This window comes from Anomalospiza imberbis, chromosome 4, assembly GCF_031753505.1.
Source record: "Anomalospiza imberbis isolate Cuckoo-Finch-1a 21T00152 chromosome 4, ASM3175350v1, whole genome shotgun sequence".
NCBI classification, from domain to species: Eukaryota; Metazoa; Chordata; class Aves; order Passeriformes; family Viduidae; genus Anomalospiza; species Anomalospiza imberbis.
This window is the reverse complement of record NC_089684.1, coordinates 30239061-30261817: the sequence shown is the minus strand read 5'-3', so window position 1 is coordinate 30261817 and position 22757 is coordinate 30239061. Positions and strand designations below refer to the sequence as shown.

The following is a 22757-nucleotide window of genomic DNA, read 5'->3' as shown; positions in this document are numbered from 1 at the left end:
GAGCTCCAATGATATTCCTCAGCTGAGATCCTGGCACAGACAGAACCTCAGTGATCTCTGACTTCTAATGCAATGACCAATGACAATAACCCAATGGCCTTGTAGTCATGACATGAAACAATTACAATTTTGGAAGGTGTATGTTGAGTTTTAGAAGGAATCTCTACAGAAACAGCAAGCATCTTGCTTGAATTTTTGGAGTATGCATACACAGTGCGACACCACAAAGGAATTACAAATCCTACTCCTCCCCATATTTGAGTTAATAACAAGTAAAACTGAGGAGATGGACTGAAGCAAGAGAAAGGCGTACAGTCAGAAGGAGGTACTGAACAAAAGCTAACCTTTCTAAAAGAAACAAAGCAGGTTGGTAAATTGTTTGGTTTTCAGAGACCTCAACACATTTCCAAGTTGTGCAATCTAAAGTCAATGAAATGCTGAAATGCTTCAGCATGCCAACGTGACTGCAGCTGCAGAACCAGGTACCCAAACAATAGGAATTTCACTCAAGAGACAACTCTAGAATAGGAATAATTTTCCCAGATTACTTAAAGCAAAACTCAGATTTTTTAAACCAGAACCTCACTTACTACATTGCATCTCAAATTCATGGTAATTAGCAACTATTTGTCTGTGTTCAACTTGGGAAACTTCCAGTTCAGATATCAAATCAATGTCAATCAACTCCCCCTGTTGACAAATCAACTGCTTACTTGGCACCTTGTTTCAGCATTTTGCTGTCAGTGATGGTCTTTTCTAATGGCTCATGTTACCTGGCAGGTGATTTTCTGATGCAGCCTTCTTGAGATGTAGAAGACTTTGAGCCTCTGAAGTTGCATTATTCTGATTTAAAAGGTTCTGGGCTTCCTCATCTACAACATCCAACAGATACTGGACAACTTCATTGTGGTCATCCTCATCATAATACTCATCATCTGGAACCTCTGTTCCTGAAGACAAATAGTGCAAAATGACAAGTTTTCCCAGTACAAAATGGTTTGCAAGAACTAATTTAAGGGGGCAGACACAAGGCATTATTTCTAGCTGTTACCTTGGCCTTCCTTTATTTCTCTTTAATACAAAATCCAATTTCTATAAATCTACTTTTGACATCAACTAACTCCTATAAAGCAAAGCACAAGACTTGGAAAATTATTTTCTAAAAGTGACTGCCAATCTAACATTTAATTATTTCAGCATAGTCAACCATGCCATGATTCTCCTGTGCTGGTACAATAAAGGCAGAATAATGCAGTCCCCATCTCACCTCCTCTTACCTGATTTGTCAATGTGTTTAGGAAAATCTGACATCTGATTGGTAAATCCAAGGGAAGGTGCATCTTCTGCTCCTGAGAGGCTCATTAGTGCTTTCGTGTGATGGACATTGTTTTCTGTATTTCCTTGAGAAGGTCCCAGGATGCCATTGCCATTGACCTGAGAAAGTAAAGAACAGTATAAATTAACTCTTAAAGAGCCTGGTAGCTTGTTGAAGCACAACCAACCACTAAAAAGTTTTCACCTCTTCTCAGCAACAAATAAAAACCTCTATTCATATCATCTGAGATATCTGGGTGATGGGTGGGAAGTTTCACATGACAAGAGCAAATAAAAAACAAATTAAAGCAACTAAGGAAAAAACCCACATGCTGATGAAGCAGCAGCTTCTACAAGAGAACACATGGTTAGTATTAATCATTATTTTAATCCCTATAAAATGTATCCAAGCTTCAGTACTTTTGGTCCCACAACACAGCATTTCTAAGGAAGAACTAATGGAAAAAAAAAGAAATAAAATCACCTAGCAAATATAATATGAAAGCATCTGCAGTAACTGTGGGCTGAATAGAGTATTCTGGACAACAGCCTTACATCCTTCTCATAAGACAATTTGTCTTTCTACAAAGCAGTGCCAAAGAAAGAGCAGATCAATTTAAAAAACCCCTGCATTTTAATTATGATCGTTGCTTGTTTATGTCAATTGATAATAGTGGGTTTGTATACTTGATCAACAGATTGTTTCATTCATTTAGTTTTAGAAGTGTTTGAAGTAGATTCTTTTCTCTGGTTAATGCTAACAGGCACAAGAAAGGAGCACTTACCTTAGGCCCATAAGCATCAGTTGACTTCTCTGCTTTATCACAGGGATCACCACAGAAACAACCTAAACAAAAATGGGGAAAAAACAACAACTTTTTCTCTGAAATTAAATTAGCCCCATTGTTTATTTTTCTAAAAGAAGCAAGGTATTTAAAACTATGTTATGACATGAGTAGCCTGGTTTCTGTGCATTGCCAAACTTCTGTCTGGATGACTACACTTCATAAAATGGCTTTATCAATGTTCTATTTAATGGGATTAGAAAGCATGAATGCTAATACAAGTAACCAGCTCAAAGCAAAGAGAAACACTGATAAACAGTTTAACAACTTACAGTGGAAATGTGCATCTTTGAGAACAGCACTGATTCCCTTTTCCCTCAAAATGTACAAGGTACAACTCCACAAACACCTGTGATTGACTACTTTTTAAAGAAATATTATTATCTGATGTCTTGATCCTTCTTCAAAGGAACCCTTCTGCTCTATATTAGAGAGATTTTCTAAATTACACAAGAAATGACATCATAAGACACTACTACTGAATCTCTTTTCATGGAGCTTTTAGAGGAAAGATCAAGCTAACTCCTCTTGGAGCTGGTCACAATAAGCTGGACTAGGATAGTATCTTACAGCCCATATCAGTTCCTTTATTTTTATAAACAGATGCACTTCACTTGCTATGAGTAAGCACACAAATCTTACCATTAGCTTTCACTGGCCATGGACTTGAGTTCTCAGGGCTTTTGGATTTTGGGAACACTGCACGACCATCTCTGTGAAAAGAAACATTGACAGGAATATTTATTAAAAAAACAGGTAAATCATGGTAATCATCAGATATTGAAGTAAACAGTACTACTGATAAAACTGCTAACCATTCCCAACCAACTTGGTGTCATTTGCAAACTGAATGAGGACACATCCAATCCCCTCTTCCAAATCAGCAATAAAGAAATGAAACTGCTCTGGCCCCGATACTGAGCCTTAGGGAAACCCCACTAGCACCATTCACCATCACTCTCTCTCACTCCAGCCAGTTTTTAACCCAGTGAAGAGCATCTCTCCAAGCCATGGGCTGCCAGCTTCTCCAGGAGAATGCTGTGGGAGACAGTATCAGAGCTCTCACTCAATCCAGTAGACACCTCCACAGCCTTTCCCTTATCCACCAGATGGGGAACCCATCATGAAAGCAGATCAGGTGGGCCAGGCAGGACCTGGCTTTCCTGAACCCCTGCTGGCTGGGTCTGATCCCCTTGTCCTGTACATGCTGTGTGGTCACACTCGAGGTGATCTGTTCCGTAACCTTCTCTACACGGAGGTTAGGTTGAGCGACCTGATCCTCCCTTCCAGCCCTTCTTGTAGATGGGTGTCACACTGGTCAACCTGCAGTCCCCGGGACCTCCCCAGTGAGCCAGGACTGATAACAAATGATAGAGAATGGCTTGGTGAGTTCTCCTGCCAGCTCCTTGCATATCCTTGGATGAATCCCATCCATCCTCACAGACCTGTGAGCATCCAAGTGCCACAGCAGGTCACTGACTAATTCCTCCTGGATTGCAAGGGGTCTATTTGAACACTTGTAGTTCACAGGTGGACACAGCCTTGTGCTCCCAGGAAGCACAGAGCACAGCAAGGACCATGTACCCTTGTGCTCCTCTGAAGCACAAAAGCTGTGAATTTACAGACCCTTTCTGTGGAGTCAGTCCTTGGTAACATGGTGAACTTCCTGTCAAACCAGGAACAGGTTTTACTCATATACTCATAGATACACTCATACAATCATGCAAGAAAAACAAAAAGTACAGGGAAGCATTTGCTTCCAGAACACACCTGGTTGCCTTGAGCACCACTGTTGGAAGGCATGTTTCCAGCATTCTTTTGGCTTCTTTCAGAGTCATTCCTTGTGTGCTTACTCCATTAATGTAATGGATAATATCTAGTACATGGAGACTCTCCTCTCTGGCAGCAACCGATGTGGGGAGAATGTCACTAATATACACAACTTGATAAAGGCTGTCATGACCTCCAGATAATGACAAACCTTCGCAGGGAAAGAGGGGGAAAACAATAAAAATCAGGGTTGCTTTGTAACTGAAGGGGAAGATTTTTCTTTAGGGCAAAAAGCTGATAAATTCCATGTTACCTAGCTCCTCCTTATGGCACATCAGTGTAATGTCAGGCAGCAAATGAGGCAACACTGGCATCTTTGGTAACTCCAGAACACGCCCTAGCACTAATCTGACAGTCCTTGGGGCAGCTCGCAGAAAGTTGACTGCATCAGTATGGCTCATGTTAGTGACATCAATGTCATTAACCTGCAACAACAAAAGCAACACAGGTCCCAAGTAAGACAGCATTACTGAGGAAACATTTGTTGCTGTTCTCAAGTGCTCTCAAGTATTCTCTGACAGGCATTGAATCATGCCTCTCAGAAGGTGCATATCTTTGTCCTTTAACCACACTTGACTTGGCCTACAACTTTGGACTCAAAGTTGTCCTTTTTGTGCAATCCCTGTAAACAAAAACATGAATTCTCTCACTTTTATGAGTCGGTCTCCAGGCCGTAGTCTCCCATCGCTTTTGGCAGGATCCTGAACAATGTCATGAATGTAGCAGCCGACACTATCGTTACCTTTGGTCACTGTAAAACCCAGACTGCCCTTTTCTGACTTTGTCAGAGTCACTTGGAGCTCCACTTCCTAGGGGGACAAAACAGCACTTTACAATCGGGCACACAGAAGAAATATAAATATTTTACTGAATTTAAGACAGCTGGAAGCAGACAACTGATTTACCTACTGATTTAAGTGCGACACAAGCCTGGAACAAGACATATTTCTTATCAGGCTCAGCTTAGTTGCTTCAAATAAGCATCTCTAATGAGTTCAGACAGAACCAAATAAGGTTTTGCGTGGAAATAACATGGGGCTACAAGTCTATGAACTGAACAAAATTTTGAAGGCACACATCAAAACTCACACCTTATTTTACCCTTACCTAGCTGCCATATGTAAGGAAAGCTCTATATTTTTAAAATATCTCAACACATCCATAATTATTCTGAACAAAACAAGCAAACATATTTTCCTACAGTGAGACATAATACCATAGAGCTTATCTTGAAACTGAACACATGCACATGTTTTGTCCATTTTAATTTGCATTAATTTTGATTTGAAAGATATGGCTCTGTCTCATTTGCATAAAAAAAATCACAGAGCACAAGGAAGGATGAATAAAAACTTCTGAAGAGGGGACTAAGAAAAATACAGTTTCTTGTCAAAATGGAGTTTTGGTACTTACAACATGGAAGACCCTCACAACTGGGATGTATCAAGATTCAATTTTTTTCAATCTTTGAATAGATTATGTGAGGATATGGAAGTCCTTTCTGATACACAAGACATTTCTGTGGAGTCAAGAAGCTTTCTCAGAAGAGCCTCAAAAATAGGCTCCACCTTGCAGCAGAACAGAAAGTCTTTGGGATTCATATTTATAAATGCAGCAAAGAACAGGATCTCTTGATGCCCTTGATGCCTCAATTTATTCTCTGACCTCTGAACAACCACCTAAAACTAAAAGAGCAGAAGCAAGGTATCTGCTATTTAAGCTTCCTCTGAGTACATGGTTGAGAGGTAGGTAAACATTTAATGCCAAGGTTTCCAGGATGAAATGACCTATGAAATGGACATATACACATCCACCTATGTACACATGGATGCCTCCACATACAGAGGGAAATGTATCAACTCTTCGAGAGCCCACACAAGAAATACCTGCAGACATTGGTATGAGCAGCTGCCATTGATTACAAATGGCAATGTATGTGCCATTTTTTAGGCACGCACTCAGATTAGTGCAAGTATAACCTACAACTATCCCATTTGTAAATTAATATGCCTAATTTCTATCCACTCTCAAAATCACAACTAAAACCACCATAGCAGGACATTCATGCTCCTGAAAGACAGAAATAGTGTATTACTGGCTCATATTCTTCAGCATTTTTTTCCAGCTGGGTGAGTAATGAATTTATTTCTCCCAGGTGTGAAGTCAGCTCAGAGACAGGAGTAGCATAACAGTCATTTATTAACATGGATGTGGTAACATCAGGTACAGTTCTACAGGTTGGGATCACTGGCAAATCCAAAGGCAGATCACTACAGATAGAACAGAAAAAAAAAAAGAAAAAGGGGAGTAAGTACAATGTGGCTGTCATTCTCAAATTAATATATGAACCAAGATTGATTTTATGCAGATCTAAAAAGTAAACCAAAAGAAGTATTTCTGTGAATAGGTCTAATAAACCACTTCCATAAACATTTCTGCAGGATGATGAGGTTCATTATCAGCAGCATACCTGTCCTCCAGCTCTGCCTTGCCAGGAGCCTCCTGATCAGGATACAGGATGGTGCGAACAGTGTCCTTCTGACCAGGGTGTGCCTCGTACTGACTCTGTGTCCGTGCCTCAGCTTCACCTGAGCTCTGGTACAGCGCAGAACTCCAGCCAAGGCCCACCTGGGCTGCTGACTCCATCATCTCCTCATCACCACTTCTGCTGCTGTCACTGTAGCTGTCTCTTCTGGAGGGAGATTTTAGCCTTTTCTTGCTCAGATCAGTAGTTTCATTTTCATCTGAGCTGTCACCTTGTTCTCTATTTGATGGACCAGAAACTTCTCTGCTGACCTCTGGAAAAACTTGTTGGGGCGAATGGATGGGGGTCTATAAAAGCAAAAGCATTTAATTCATCATAATTCATTTCTGGTGACAAAAGACAGTTTCAAATAGTGCATAAAATTACCAAAAAACAAGGAGTCGTTGGCTACTGACTGAACTGTTGAATCACATCATAGCACAGTTTCAAAAAGTTCTATGCAACTTGGCCAAGACAAAGTGTGCAAAACTCTGAAACTTACACTGCTAAAAACCTTTAAATTCATCTAAGGAAAACAAAAATAATTTAGCTTCAGGAAGCGTACTGACAGATGCTTTTAAACTATGCCCAGCAGTCTTCTATGCAATTACCGTGAAATCCCTTCCAACCAGAAGCTGAGGCCCACAGAGCTACTGAAGTCAAACCAACCTCACAGAGGAGGGAAACAGAGAAGCTGTCAACCAAAAAGCAACAGTAACAGACTACAAAAACTAAAATAATTTATGCCAAATGGTGACTGTTAACCAAGTTATTAAACACCATCAGACTGAATAACAATTTTGCCAGTTGTCACATATTCCCAAGAATTATGTCAGCCAGCAGACAGAAAAAATTTAAAAGCTTCATTTATGCTTTCATGGCCTGATTCTTGTGTACATTAATGCATCAGTCTGTGATAATATAAAGAAAAACTTTGGTTTTCCTCTTCTTTTAATATGTGCACTGTTTTATTAAAGTTCCTGTTAAAGTTTGATAAAGTTGTATTAAAGTTCCTGTCATTTCACATTACAAACAGGTCTATTATAGGAATAGTTATTTGTATTATTAGTTTGCTCAGTTGCTTATCTCTCACTCCAATCCTAATTTCACTTAAATTTGTATTTGTCTATTTAAACTTCTCTCATCAGACTTGAATGATTTTATTGTTTGAAAATAATGTTAAAGTAACACAGAATCACAGAATCAGAGTATCCTGAGATGGAAGAGACTAAAAGGATCATCCAAGACCAACTCCTGGCCCTGCACAGGACAGCCTCAGGAATCACACCCTGTGCCAGAGAGCCTTATCCAAACGCTTCTTGAACTCTGGCAGGCTTAGTGCTGTGATGAATTCCCTGGGGAACTTAAATTGAAGACCTGCCTCCATTAGTTTTACACTTTCCTGTATTATGGAAAGCCTAATTTTCAGGCAATTTGTCCTCTACACTCTCTTTTGCTGAAGCACATTTAATTCCCACTTCTTCAAGTATCCTAAAATGGCCTTCTATTCTTTCAATTTATTTACTGGAGCATTTTGAAAATATTCTTTGGGATACCTCTAATGTCCAGGAGGTAAATATGACAATATTTTCCCTGGTTTTACATATATCAACACTAAATTGGTGTTTTGCAGAATATCCTTTTCTATCTGATACCAACTTTAAAACATTTCTGCAAAGAAATCTCTGCTCCAGAAACACTGTATAAAACCAATTTCTCGTGCCTTAGGTCACAAAATGGAGGAAATAAAGCTTTTGAAGCCATACATTCCTTTAACATTCACACAAAACTGTGCACTCCTAAGGGATTAATTCCAAGAACCACATTTCTGTGAGCACTCTCCCCATTATTCCATCTGCATCTTGCATTTAACTAACCCACCCATCCACCAGATCGAATAAATGAACCTTAAATAGCAAATAATATTAAAAAAAGTCCCATGCCAGATACCTTACCAGCAATGAAGGATCGATGTCTGGTAGTATTCCAGATGGTGGCCGGCAGAGGAGAAGAGAGACCTCTGGAGACGTTCCCCTCAAAGCGGAGATGACTTCCTATGGCCACAGAGGGATTCACTGTCAGATGCAGACTTGCAGGACTACTACAGTATGAGTTTCACTACTATAGGTACAAACCTGCTGGGACAAACCCTTCAGCGATGCCCCGTTCACTTTGAGAATGACGTCCCCGATCTCTATCTGCCCACTCTCTGCAGCTGGCTGCCCAGGGAAGAGCTTCTTCACCCTCACAATAGTTGATCCCAGCTGCTCTGGGGTCAGGTTATCCTCACGGCAGAAACTGAACCCGAGGCCTGAGCTATTCTTCAAGAGTTTTACCTCAAATGTGTTCTCTGTAAAAGAAACATTAACTTATTATTTCCTATAGCACATGGCCATGGAAAGAGTGTCTGGTGCTCATATTTCAGACATGACAATGTGTACTCTCACATGGTTCTTTCACTGAGTTGAACAGTAGTGTTACCCAAAAGATCCCTCCAGGTTATAGAGGACAAAAAGCTGATCATGACTTTTCAGTTGGCTTGCTTGGCCTGACAACACCAATATGTAGGAGGCAGAATGTCCGCAAAAGACATTCCCTAGGAAGTCGATTAAGGAACCATTTAAAGCACAGAGTGGCACAACCTTTCCAGCCACTGATCAGGCATTAGTGAGAGCAGCAACTGGAGCTCCTGGCAGACAGGATAGAGCCCATGCAAGAAGACCCAAAGGTATCTGCAGGGGTTCTGCCATATGGGTAGGCTTCCCTTCACTTGCACAAGTCACCAGCAAGAGAGGCTGAATTATGTCAACCTCTAGCCAGGGGCACAAATCCTTCTCCTTTTTAGCTTGATGTCTTTTCTCTTCTAAGACAGGAGCTGAAGGACCCACAGGAGCACTTATATTTATATAAATATCTACATTCCCCTTGGCAGCCCTTAGCAGCATCAGATACAGCAGCACCCCTTTTATCCAACCTTGCTACAGCCTTGGCATCTAAGGCTGGTGAAACTGGGAAACAACATGAAACAGTGAGAAAGAAAACAGTTAATAGTAGTAAAACAAAGTAACCAAGATGTGAAAGGAAGTCTTAAAAAGCAACACAACAGCACAAAAGAGACTGTATTACACACACAAGGGCCTGGTACAGATTCTTACCCGCTCCATTCCCATCCTAAGAAGTGAAGAAAATATTATGAAAATACAGGGTGCTTTGACAGTTAAGACAATGGTTCTGTGTGACCTGACCTGCAGTGACAAAGCTGTAATCTTTGGCATTTGAAGATTCTATCTCTGGCTTCTCCTGTGGCTCACACTGCCCCACCTGATTTGGGAGCGTGCACTGTGGTGTCACTGGAGCATGAGCCTTGGCCCCTGAAAGCTGACCTTTTTCCAACAGCAGGTGCACCACCTAAAGGGATGAAACATTCTCCAGTTAACTGGAAACAGAGACAGCACAGTCAATAGCATGTGTTTCCTTCTAACCTCTCAGGGTCCAAACTTTTACAGCAGCAAGTGTTTTATAGAGACTCCCCTCCCCATGTGTGTCCCCCAATTATTCCTTATTTTTTAAGGGCTGTTAAATGACAGCCTCCAAAATACACCAATGGACTTGCAAGATACTTGCCAATAGAGTAAGAAAGGGTTTTCTTTCTATAAAGTTGTGAGGGTGTTAAGAGGTATCAAAGATAGTGCCACTTGCCCATTTGTACAGGGAATTAAGTTAAAAACATTTTATAATGTGAACACAAATAGTACTTCTCAGCAGTTCTGAATGTTTACACTCACTGGCTATTTTCAGGTGTGCCAGAAAGCCAAAGAGTCTAAGAAAGCAAATCTAAAGTAACCACAACAACATTGGGGAGAATTCCTGTCTTGAGGTTCCTTCACCTCTTTTCACTGATAGAGAACTGGTTTACCACAGACAGGAGAAGAACCAGCAGCCACTCACCTGGCCTGTGTTCCTCAGTGTTTCAACAGCTTGCTTATGGGTAGCTCCTTCCAAACTAATCCCATTGACAGAGAGCACGCGGTCACCTACATTAATTTAAGAAAAAGTAGACAGAGCATCACCTATAAAATATCTATGACGCACAGGAACTTTCAAGTCTGAGCTAAGAAGGACAGTTATTTAAGGAAATTCTCCCTCCCTTCCATGTTCTGAGTCAAGAAGATAACTTTGCAAATAAACTATATGGTTCAAATCAAAGGTGTTTTCCAATGTAATGATTCTGTGGGATAATTCCATGTCAAAACTAGTGTTAACCATCAGAGTGACAGCCTGCTAGAAAGCTCAGACTCTTTATTTAAAACAAATCCTAGTCCACAGTGGGAATGCTCACTTTAGTGAAGAATGTGGCCTGGCTTACTAACAAGAAGAGCCATAACAATTACAGCATTTTCTGTATTGAGTTGCCAGGCATGCCAAGCAAGAAGGCCACCAATAATACAAAGCCCTCTCTCTCCATGCCTGGAACAGAGAAGCATTCTCCATTAACATAAGCTGCTTTAGAGAACAAAAATCCCACAAGCTATCTCCTATTTTTCCCCTCCACAGCCTCAACATCGCTGGTTCTGCAGTTGTTCTACAATAGTTTTTTAATCTTCACCTGCAGAATTAGCTATCAAGGCAATATTTAAAATGACAACTGCAACAGCTTGGAAAAACAGCTCTTCTTCCCAGTGAAAAAGGTGCAAGGACAGGAGGCAAACAGCGTGCCTGTTTCCAGGCCACAGGATATTGTCAAGTCTCCCACAGACAGTCCTCTGCCCTTTTTCACATTAAGAGTCCCCACTGAAAGAATGGAAATCCTACCTTTTTCTATTCTGCCATCTGCTTCAGCTGCTCCCTTGGGAATTATCGCTTTCACATAAATACCACCATGCCTTATGCTAGTATTTACACCACCCTAAACAGAAAACAAAAATAGGATTGTTAGTCTTTTTGCAGTTAGAATACTTAGTAATTAAACACAGTGTCACACAAGGAAAACTGTTCTTCGGAAGCATTTGGGCTACTGGCATGTAGGAAAAACAGAGAAACTATCAAAACAAAAATGTTACATCAAGCATGTTCTGTGCAGTCATGCAATTTGCTGCAAATGAAGTTGGGGTGGGAAGATTGTAAAAAACACAATGCATTGCAATGCAAATGCACAAAACGGAAATAAACATCCTTCAGCAGAAGCATGTCTGCATTTTGTTGGACTTTACATGCTTGCATGCACACCAAAGCTCAGAGATGTGCAAGAGCACAGCATGCCAAAGCAGGATATGCACAACCATGCAGTGTCCTACTCCAACACAAGTTCTCTGATGTAACAGGAAATTAAGGAGTGCTGCTTTCTCTCAGTTCAGACAAGTTTGAAGGTCTAAGCTGCTCAAGCTGAACTGACATTGTTTTTGGAGGGCCTTGGCCTTTCTCCTGATTGCAGCGGGGGTAGGACTAGATGATCTTTAATTGTCCCTTCCATCCTAAACCATTGTGTGCTCCTGGCTCACTGTGCTCCACAGACTTGGAGGGAAGAGGAAGACCAACAGTGTGTTAATGTTCACTCCCAAAGCACCCAGTATTACAAGTGAAAACTTAACCCACAGGTACCTGCACACCTCTCCTCACCACCACTGTACAGCAAAACAATGAAGGGGCAGAATGGAGGCTGGAAAAGCAAAGGGCAGTGAAGACACTACCTGGCCACCCCTCAAGGGAAATCTCTGCTTTGTCTGACATCTTCTAACATCTCCACAAAGCCAGTGCATGCACACAGCAGGTCTGATGCTACTCAGTAACCAACTCCTGCTGAACCACTGCTCCTCTAACTGTCTCAAGCAATGGAACATGACTTTGAAAACACTGGGATGCCAAAATAACATAATTTCCTCCTGCTTCTCTTACAGTCCTAGCCATATATATGGAAACTGTGCTAGGCTTGCAAATAATTCCTCCACCGAAAATAGCTGAATGTTAAAACACATTAAAATGCATATTTTAATACAGAAACAGACGCAGTGGAAAATGTATGCAAATTATTCTCTTCTTCCCTGAAGTGCCACTCTGCAGTATGACAGGCACTAAGCATAAAACTAACTTCAAAATCTTATAGCCTGAAGAGAAATCAGTCTTAAAAAAATTATTTTTGCCTCATACTGCAAAGAAAACAGTGTGAGCCAGGTCTCATTTGGGTTTATGTAGTTTTTTGCTTTCTGCCTTTTCTCCAGCAGAGGGAGAACACTGAACATGGTGAATGTGACTGAGAGTGCACAGATACTCTTAAATAACACTACTGCTTCCACTGCCTGCCATGCCACTCTGGGAGGGTCTCCCTTCCTTACTTCCTTGCAAGTTTGCCACAAGATTAGGTAGCAAGGGACAAAGACCATCTTGCCTTTTGTACTCACAAAGCAGCATCTGTGATAAGAGTCTATTAGGACTTTGGGGCTCTACCATAAAACAAAAAACAGTAATTACTTAAAGGGCAAATGACAAGAAAATTAATATAAATTAATAGTATTACTTTTCATCTTTGGTAAGATTAATTACATATCAATAAATCTATAAATTAAAGTGATTCCAGAAACTATTTTGCTTCCTTGTAATTTAACAATTTAATGGGTTGCTGGGAGTAGAGAAAAAGAGAAAACATCTAAAAACCTTGTCAAACAGTACCGTGACACTTATTCCCAAGCCGTTATCTTTTTTTGCTAGTTCAACCTCAAAGGTATCTCCAGGTTTAAGAAGTGTCGTAGAAACCTTTTTAGAATTCACTTTGTTTGCTGTATTCGATGAGGAAGAATCCTTTAATTACAAAAAAAAAAAAAAAAAAAAAAGAAAAAAAAAAGAAAAAGAAACAAACAAAACAAAAAGAGACAATGATTTGCCTTTAGAACAGATGCTTACAGCTAAGACCCTAAAGGGTGGGGTTTTGAGTCAGACACAGCCAGAAGGAGGCCACCTGGCAAAGTACCAATTAGTAAGACTCAAGGCTCACTGCTCCAGCTCTTCCATTCCTCCCATTGAATAGGTTTAGCACAGAAATATGCTTGGCCTTTAGCAACCAAGTCTTTACTGTCCAAGTGAGCTGGTTATAGAACACTGAAACTGCAGTACTTCAGCATTACAGCAGCCTAGAGTCTGTTGGATTAATTAGCAGGAGTTGCCACAATTTAATTGAATAACCTCCATCAGCTGAACAGAGGAATCACTGCAAGCTGGAAATAAATTTGTAGTACTTGTGATTGTGCCCTTTTGGAAAGGTGAAGCAGCGAGCTGTGTCTGCTCAAGAGCATGACTCACTGCTGAATTTTAATGCATAAGAGCAGTTTTTCAAGGATTAGATCAATCCCAGAAGACAATGAATTCTGCTGCTGCCCACTCCAGATGTATCACTCCTATTTTCCTCTAGGAAAAACTTCATTTATCTGCCAAGTAAATAAACTTACCTCTAGGGGTGATCACTAGATTATGAACATATTGAACAAACACACAGAATTAAAAGGCTGTTTCCTACAGCCTCAGGAAGTACACCGTAGGTTCATCCCAAAGCACAATCTGCCTCTAGTGAGGCATGTCTTGTGACATTGGAAAACTGGAAAGTTGTTCCAAGTTACAGAAGTGATTTATTTTGAACAAAATCACCATGCTATTAGAAATCAACTACTAGCATTAGCTGCAGGCTAGGCCAGGCTGCTCTTTCCTCACATCCTGACACCCAGAGACAGCTATTTCAATACCACTATCACACTGATGGGAAATATTCATATGAAATCCACTATGCCTTTTTAGCTGGCTGCTGCTCCTGACTGCCGGAGTAAGTTGCTTCATCCATGTCGGAATCCCCTCGGTCAGAATATTCCACAGGCTCCACTACCCCGGGCCTTTTAATTTTTCCTCGAGTACTGTCCAATGAGGATCCTCTCTTCTCCATCACTTTCGAGGCCCCAGCCTGGGACTCGCTGTAATGCTGAGCATCCTGCTGGGCTCTCCCACTCGCACGCTTGCCAAAGAAGCCGGCTGCATGGCTCTGGGACAGGCTGGCGCTCTCGGTCCTGGAGTCCTGGGAGCTCACGCTTCCATCCCGCTTGCCTCCCGACAACCCGGAGAGGCTCCCTGAAACAGGCCTCTGGTGACCAAGGCACCGGTTGTGTTCTTCTGAAGAGGACTCTGCCTCGTTGTCCTGCACTGAGGAGGGCCTCCTCAAGTAACCCCTGGCTCCATTACTGATATGAGCAGTGTTAGACGATGCTGCAAACCAGGAGACAAGACAGCCATCAGCAGCTGGCAACAGCTTATCTGCAGCACGACACCCTTTTCTCAGCTTACAACCCAGGAAGGTTTCACCCGCCTAGATATTCCGCAGAAAGCTCTCCGCTCACACTGTACCCCCACCAATGGCTACCCTCACACACCTCTTCATCCTCTCTCTGAACACAATTCCAAGCTAGCTGGGGTTGCTCACAGGGGAGACTGCAGATCCCTACCTTTGGACAGCTTGTCCTTGGGCTGGGAGATGACAAGTGTCACATCCTCAGGAGCGTTCTCCAGGATTTCCAATGCTGCGTGCTGGCTGACGCCTTCCAAACTCGTGCTGTTTATGGATATGAGGCGGTGCCCTGCACAGAAGGCATTGTTCAGATACAGCCTAACACCTACATTTTTACCCATCAGTGACAATGTAGAGTACAAGTCTGACAACCTCTACACATTGCATGGATTAAAAATTACTAAACTTCAAGTGATGCTGGAATAGGGAACCCTAATCATAAAAAAAAAAAAAGTCAAACCGCAAACCAGAGCACAAAAACTGGTTATATTTCCTCTTTTTAAACCTGCCAAATCTTAATATATTCTGATTTCTACCTTCTCTTTTGCTGCAAGAAAAAAAAAAAAAAAGAGAGAAAGTAGAAATCAGAAAATAAAAGAGCAATATGCAGTTCAGTTCAAGACACGGACTAGGATGAGAAGGAAAAAAAAATACATTTTTCTCCTCCTTCCCCACTACAGTTTTGGTTATGGCATATATTTCAATTTCATTTTGTAAAAAATTAATGTAGGGATACTGAGTTTTTAAAACTTTAAATTACAATGTATCTGCAAGACAGACAATGGAAAATAAAGCCTTTATCTTTATATGTAACTACAATTTTCTGCTAGCTCAAACTTTATAATTTTTACATTGATGTGTATGATTGTTGTTTTTGCATAGTTTAAGCAAGAAGTATCACAAGTTTTCAGAAACCATCTGGAATGTAATTAAAGGTCACCATTGTAAGGAGCTGTGATACCCAGAGCCATAGATGGTATTTTATGCTATTCACCTGGTTTTAGAGTCCCTTCCAAATCGGCTGGTCCTCCAGGAATAACTGAATAAATAAAAATTCCCAGATCAAGTTTCCCCGTCTTCTCTCCACCAACTATTTGAAAGCCTACAAAAACAAAAAAAAAAAAAACAAAAAAACAAAAAAAAAAAAAAAAAACCAAAAAAAAAAACCAAAAAACAAAACAAAAAACAAAACACAACAAAAAAAAAAGGACCAAAGCAGGCCAAAATGTCAGTGATCACCATGTAACTTAACACAAGTCCATATTTTAGAACAAATAAAAACTTAGTCATTCTAATAAATGTAAAGTAAAAAACCCCAGACACCTCAAATTTAAATCTGCATGGAAACAAGCAACAAAGCTTTTTGATTAAGCTTTATGTATACTCTTGTTTTAAGCAATTGATTTAGATTTGTCTGTCTGTTCAGGACACTCCAGCAAAGGCTACAGAAGTTAACTCTGGCAAGAGAAACACACAAACAGGTGACATTTGCTGAGCAGACAAAATTTGTTTTATATCACATAAACATTTCTGGTTTTCTTCATTGTTTGATGTTTCACATAGAAGTTTGACCCTGGTCTTAAGATCTGAGTTTTCAATGTCCCTGTTTTATTTTGAGGCTTGTAATTAATTTCTGTTCATTCTGCCATGTAAACCTGGGATGAATGCTCCAGAGAGGAAAAAAAAGAAAAAAAAAAAAAAAAAAAAACCACCAGAAGATATCAGGTCTTCTCTACTCTAGCTAAAACAGCAAATTACCATAAATTGCACAGGGAAGAAAGAGGAGAAAAAGTACATTTCTTTGATTTTTTTTTCCCTTTTTGCTCAATGTGTACATTACTGCACAGTGTAAAAACTAAGTATTACAGTATTGTAGGCTTTTTTCCCCTCTCAAATTTACAGTACACTCTGATTTTGAATGACGGAACAATGTCCTTAAGGACAGTTTAGAGAGTCTTCCTAAAGCACAACAATGACAACAAAATTTTCATTACTCATAAAGGAAAAAATTATGTGGGTTTATGCAAAAAACTTAGTGGTAGAGGTAGGAATGTAATGCAAATATCTCATCTCCCAGGCTCCTTAAACATCAAAACAGTGTTCCATCTGATACTACAGGAATAAGGAAAACACTCCACAATTAGCACATAATGCTTTTATTGTGTCTTTTTTCTAAAAGAAGCATTCAGTTAAAGCATTTGTCACAGCTCAAATCTGTGAGGTTCCACATAGAAAAAATGCTATTCTGAGCACAGAGGTAAAAGGTCTTTAAAAGGTCAACTTCTAGGATGACTAGTTCACAATATTAATATAATCCTACATTTGAAACACGGAAAAACTGAAAAACAAACTACCTTAACATCACAAAAAGTGCATTTTAAATGCCCTCAAAATCCAGCTACGGCCAGCATTGCCTTGTTCCGTTCTACAATAAACACTTAAATATAGACCAGAAAACTTGTTTTGTTTTTGGCTTCTAGAAATACATGTCAACAGCAAATTTAAAGCCACTTACCTAAGCCAAACTTTTTATCCTTTTTCAAGTTCACTAATGTGATCTCTCTCTCTGGTGTGGCAACTCTGTTCTGTGTTGTTTGAAGAGAGTCAACTGTGAAGTCAACATTTTGTGATCAGAAACTACCTCAACACTTCCCTTCAGGTTTACTTTGAAGTTCTTTTCTATTAAAAAATATTACTTCTCTGATAACTTGAAAAGCTGTTTTGATCTAGTGGGTCCAGCTTTCATCTTCTAAGCCATGGCCAAAGACAGAGAAAAACCTCCACAACCCTTCTAACCCACTTCCATCTTCAGCAGTTAAAAATCTTTTACTCCTCCTAAGAAAAGCAGCTAGCACAGTCTCATGGACAGACAACATAACTGAGTCCTAGAATCTTCAACTTCAATAGTCACAATTCAGGAAGATATTGAGATCTGTGTTTATATGCTCTGCTCATAGGTAGGAAGGATGCAAACACAGTGGTAAAATTGAAACTGAGGGTCATCATATGAAATTACTGGAAGGTTACTCAATGAGTTCTCTTAATGGTGTCTCTTCATTAAAAAGCAACCAAAATTAGAAACATCTATTAAAACATTAGAAACATCTACTAATTTTCTTGCTTTAATTTACTTCCTCGTTTGCAACTCCACAGGCTGCTTATTCCACCTCTTCTAAAATTTGAGCATCCTCATAATAGAACTCTGACTCCTGAGGCTTCCCATCAGGCTGAAGTAGACCCAGGCATTCAAGAGACCCAAGGATGGCGATTTGGTGAAGAAAAGAAAAAAAAAAACCCACTACCACCAACGAAAAAACCCCACCCCACAAGCAAACAAAACAAAACACAAACAAATGAACAAGCCCAATCTCCTGAAACTTCAGGCAACAACAATGTACTGCAAGTCTGAACTCATGGACTTGCTTCCTAGAGGAGACATTCATTTGGTCCAGGAGTGCCTGGGATACTTTTGTCCTAAGTGGAAGAGGCAATCCACAGCTGCAGAAACCTAATGAGCTCCACACACTGGTACAAGCACAGAACAAGTGATGCAGGAGAGTGCGGCAGACTGCACACCACCCAGAAAAGGAGTTTTTTCTCCCTCAAAACCACATCAAGCCTAAAGAGTGAAAGAACCAAAAAGAAAACACAGAACCAGTAACCTCCTAAGGGAAATGAGCTTTCAACAGCATGATCCTGGTAGGTAAGAGCACCCTTCAAGTCCCAAACTAAACAGACACTATTCACATTTGAAAAATATTACACACAGGTGTCTAAACCTCCCTCAAGAAGCAATCCAAAATAAATACTAGGAAAGGAAATACTAGGAAAAGGTCCTATTTAGCTAACTGGCAAAGGCACTTAAGAATACCAAAGGCACAGGACAGGTAGAACAGTGAAGCATTTGTAAGTGACAAACTGACTAAAGTAATTACTTATCAACTTACCACTCTCTTTTAATGCTGCTGATGACAGATGATTTTCTGAAGTATTCATGCTAACACCTGTGACATGCATGGAAGTATTAGACACGTATCAATTTTTTTAAAATACAAAAGCTACTAAGAATTATTCCGCTCTTTACACAGTTCACATGAGCTCATTCACAGTATCAAACTATTTCTTTTAAAAATTAATAAACATAAAACTAGCTTTGTATTAGCAAATCCAAATTATTCATGTACTCTGGTTGTAGTTTAGGGTTCAGATAGATGGTAGCTCATGCAAAAGCAATGAATTAAAGGAAGGAAAGAGGTTTGGCCTTTATGACCATGGTTAACTTCAGATAAAAGTAATGGATCTTGAGCAATGAAGTCCATTTTCTAACAATATAGGATATTGAATATGCTGAACCTCATAAACCAATACAACAGGACTCTTGTAAGATTTTGTAATGGAACAAATAAGCTGCTGCAGTAATAACAAATTTGAACTACTTCTATTCAAAACTGTTTGCATATTGAATCGTGTTTTCTTTGAAATTATCACAGCCAAGCAAATGTGGCCCTATTTTAAAGAGGATAAAATAATAAATCCACCAATATATAAAAGTACATGAGGGAAGATAATTCTTAAGAAAGCTGCCTTGGCCTTCTCCAAACCTATAAACCCCAAGGTTTCATCTGATGTGTTTCACCATGCAAAGACCCTATGTCCCTCAGCACAGGCAGTACGATTCAGCAGGACTTTCTGACATGTGACTAAGACTCTCACCAGAACTCCTGCTCAGAAAATTATGGGTAAGCATGTGAGCATATTAATTGCAAAACTAAAGGCACAGGATAAATGGTTGCAACCAGTCACTGTGGAACCTACATGCCTCATCTCACTCCTCCTGAGAGCATTTATGCTCTCATTACTGAAAATGCATCATTCCCAAGTGAGTCCTGGTTCCAAGTGCATGGGGGCCAGACATGGGATGTCACATGTTGCTTTGTTTGCTTTTTTTGAGTTTGTTTATAATGACCCCATCTCCAGAAACTTAACCATCTTCCACTTTTTCTGATGTCCTGTAACTACAGGAAAGCCAACCAGCAGCTAAGGCTGCAAATATTTCAGTCACTGTAGTTTCTATTGTTATAACAGGGATCCTTCTAGAAGAAGAAATTGATAACACACAGATATTAAACATTCACATTTAATAACCCAGTGTTAGTTTATTTAGCTGCTCTGAATGTTTGTTGTTTTTTTTTTTAATGTGAACTCTCTCTTTTAGTTAATAGTAAGACTACTTGTGTGCACTCCAATCCTTGCCAAGGAAGTGGAGTAAGTGCATCTGTCTTACCTCACTAAAAAAGTGCTTTTGTAAAACACCCAGTGTAGTGCAAAAAAACCCCAAACTAATAATTAATATAATTATGATCTATAATATATTACAATTAATATATTAATATATAAAAACAAAATAATAATTATATATAAGTTAACATACATAAAATCAATATAATTTATTATATCTGAAAACCCTCCCAAAATAGAAGAAAAAAAACCCGAAGTGTGAAGCTACTAATTAGAGGCACTGGCCAATACCCAGCTAATGCCAGTCACTTCCAAAAAACCACTCCCTACATCCTTTCCACAGAAAACACTAAAAAGTTCAGCCTTCACCAACAGACTGTGAAGACCAGCAAATTATTAAAAGATCCACACAACCAAATGGTACCCTGAAGTAATAAATTGAAAGCTGTTTTCTGCTACAGCTTTTACTTTACACCCCTGTGCACAGACTGGTGCTGACCAAAGGAGGATTTTTTCAGATTCACTGCAATAATGGCCTGGATTGCTTTAACAGGTGATATTCTGCTCCCACTTTCAAATCAGAATATTACCATCAGTTAATAAATATATCAAAGCATTACACCCAAAGCAATTTTAGAAGTTTGTTAGTAAATACAGTAATATTATTTTTTGCATGCTGACCTACAACATAGGCTTGACCGGTATCTTCAATGGATGACGAGTCTGATTCATTTTTCTTTCTTTCAGGGCTTCTACTTAAACCTGCATGAGATTTTGAACTTAAAGGGGAGAAGGAGAGAAGGGGAACCAGACAGAGGGAAGAGGAAGTTGGGAGAGGGAAGGATCAATGTAATAAAATAATGGCATGAATAATAAATCAAAACTGATGCAAAATGTACATTGACTGTACACAAAGATACTGCAGGGTGGTCAGAGAGACTCTTACTTGTTTGGTTTTAATGCTCCCGTCGCTGATCCAGTATCAAATTTTGGCATTTGCTGAAAGACCCTTCCCATTATGTCTTCTATTTTTTTGGGGGAAGAGTCCAAAGCAGTAATAACATTTTTCCTTGGGGGATAAACAGAGATGTGACTCTGACTCAGATCATGAAACGACTTGCTCATAACTCTGGGTCTTTCTTCCCATGGACTCTTCTCATTCTTGTCCCTTGCAGAGCCAGGAAGTGGCTGGAAGAGCGAGAGCTCAGAGCAGGACAGTCTCTTCAGGATCTCTGCTTGGACAGACAGGGGTCGGACAGCGAGTCTGTTCAGAGTGCTGCTGGCCAGGCTGCCAGTGCTGATGGCTCGGCCCATGTTGAAGCCTTTGACAGAGTCTGCATGAAGGTTCAGGCTCCTAAATGAAGCCCTTTCTGTGGAAATTAAAAAAAACAACAAACCAACAAAACCCAAACAATAAAGTTATTCAGTAGAGCTAATGTGACCACCTTGTGCTTTTTAAACAACCAACTCACAAAAAATGTATTTTCTTGATATGCTTAGCAGAGATATATAAACACCCACCATGGAGTTTGCTCAGGAAGCAAAGTTTGGAGTTTATGACACTACACTAACCCTAAGTCCCAAACTACTGAACGTTTATCCTCTTATTAGCACGAAGACTCATATTCCCTGTCAAGATGCTGTCCCTTGTACCTAGACAAATCATCTCCTTCTGCAAAACAAATATTATCCTTAAGCCAAGGGACCTGGAAGACTACACTTCCTTTAATCTGCTCATAAAAGTCTTTTCCAGGATTTGAACAAATAGGGCTCCCCCATCTCCACACTATCAGATGCGACCAAATTTCCATGCATCCACTGCTTTGTTTTCTTTGCATGAGCCCCTCCACATTTATAGTACAGCTGCAAGGCCATGAGGGCTTGGCAGCATCTCTGCCCAGTTACAGAGCACCAGTCCACTCAGGTGCACTTAAAGACCTCCCCTGCCACAAATATCCTAGCATGAAACAGAAAGTGTTGACTGGGGCTTGCCAGACTTTTTGACTCATTAGCAAGGATTCCCTTAAGCAGCAGCAAGAAACAGGTCTTGGGCTGTAATTAAATTACTGCCAGCTGAGTCGTGGGAACTGTCTGGGTGGATGCTCTTAGCTGAAAGCAAATTCATGATAATACATCTTAGCCTAAACCCCTCTTAATTCAGAGCAAAGCAGAGCAGGGCTCCTTTCTATTACCCTAACTGCCTCCTAAGGCTAGCAGTCAAGTTCCTGTGGCTTGGCTCTCAGACAGGAACTTGATAAGCTGTGGCAACTTGTCGGCTGGTTAGAGACTTTAAAGGAAATCAGGCCACCTGGACCCTTCATAAATTTCACTGATGTCTTGGAGTCAGTTCACAGGGAAGTCTCAGGAAAAGCAATCCTCAACTGCATATATATTCCTGATTAAGGGTTAACCAGTGGGGTTTTTTAACCCTATATACATGTAGGAAACAAGCTGCTTTAGGAAGCCGCACTGTAAGTCCAAGGGAAAATGCTACTTTTTTGGTACACATCACCCATTAGGTTTAATGGTAAATACTGTGGCATTTAGAAAAGAGGCTATTTGACAAATAGCCTCAGTCCTGCCATTCCAAAAGACTTTACTACCTCCAATACCTCAGGCAGGATTTAACTGCTGCAGTAACTCAAGCTTCCTCTGTAACAGGCATAGACATGGTGAAGATTTAGTTGTG

The 22757-nt window shown here is 40.2% G+C and overlaps 1 protein-coding gene across 1 annotated transcript in view; it reads right to left on the bottom strand.

Moving 5' to 3' along the window:
* Nucleotides 1-22757, bottom strand: part of PTPN13 (protein tyrosine phosphatase non-receptor type 13) — a 112340-nt gene that overhangs the window by 9451 nt on the left and 80132 nt on the right. Inside the window, exons 18-39 of the mRNA XM_068187721.1 lie at nt 21015-21438; nt 20750-20847; nt 18778-18834; nt 17346-17438; nt 15825-15932; nt 14988-15119; nt 14285-14751; nt 13177-13305; nt 11326-11419; nt 10462-10547; nt 9759-9921; nt 8649-8863; nt 8469-8567; nt 6460-6821; nt 6085-6259; nt 4640-4798; nt 4243-4414; nt 3930-4140; nt 2802-2872; nt 2100-2161; nt 1278-1434; nt 774-950 (exon numbers count right to left, since the gene is read on the bottom strand). Of these exons, the coding sequence (XP_068043822.1) occupies nt 774-950; nt 1278-1434; nt 2100-2161; nt 2802-2872; nt 3930-4140; nt 4243-4414; nt 4640-4798; nt 6085-6259; nt 6460-6821; nt 8469-8567; nt 8649-8863; nt 9759-9921; nt 10462-10547; nt 11326-11419; nt 13177-13305; nt 14285-14751; nt 14988-15119; nt 15825-15932; nt 17346-17438; nt 18778-18834; nt 20750-20847; nt 21015-21438 (3711 nt within the window). The remainder of the gene's footprint in view (nt 1-773; nt 951-1277; nt 1435-2099; nt 2162-2801; nt 2873-3929; nt 4141-4242; nt 4415-4639; nt 4799-6084; nt 6260-6459; nt 6822-8468; nt 8568-8648; nt 8864-9758; nt 9922-10461; nt 10548-11325; nt 11420-13176; nt 13306-14284; nt 14752-14987; nt 15120-15824; nt 15933-17345; nt 17439-18777; nt 18835-20749; nt 20848-21014; nt 21439-22757) is intronic.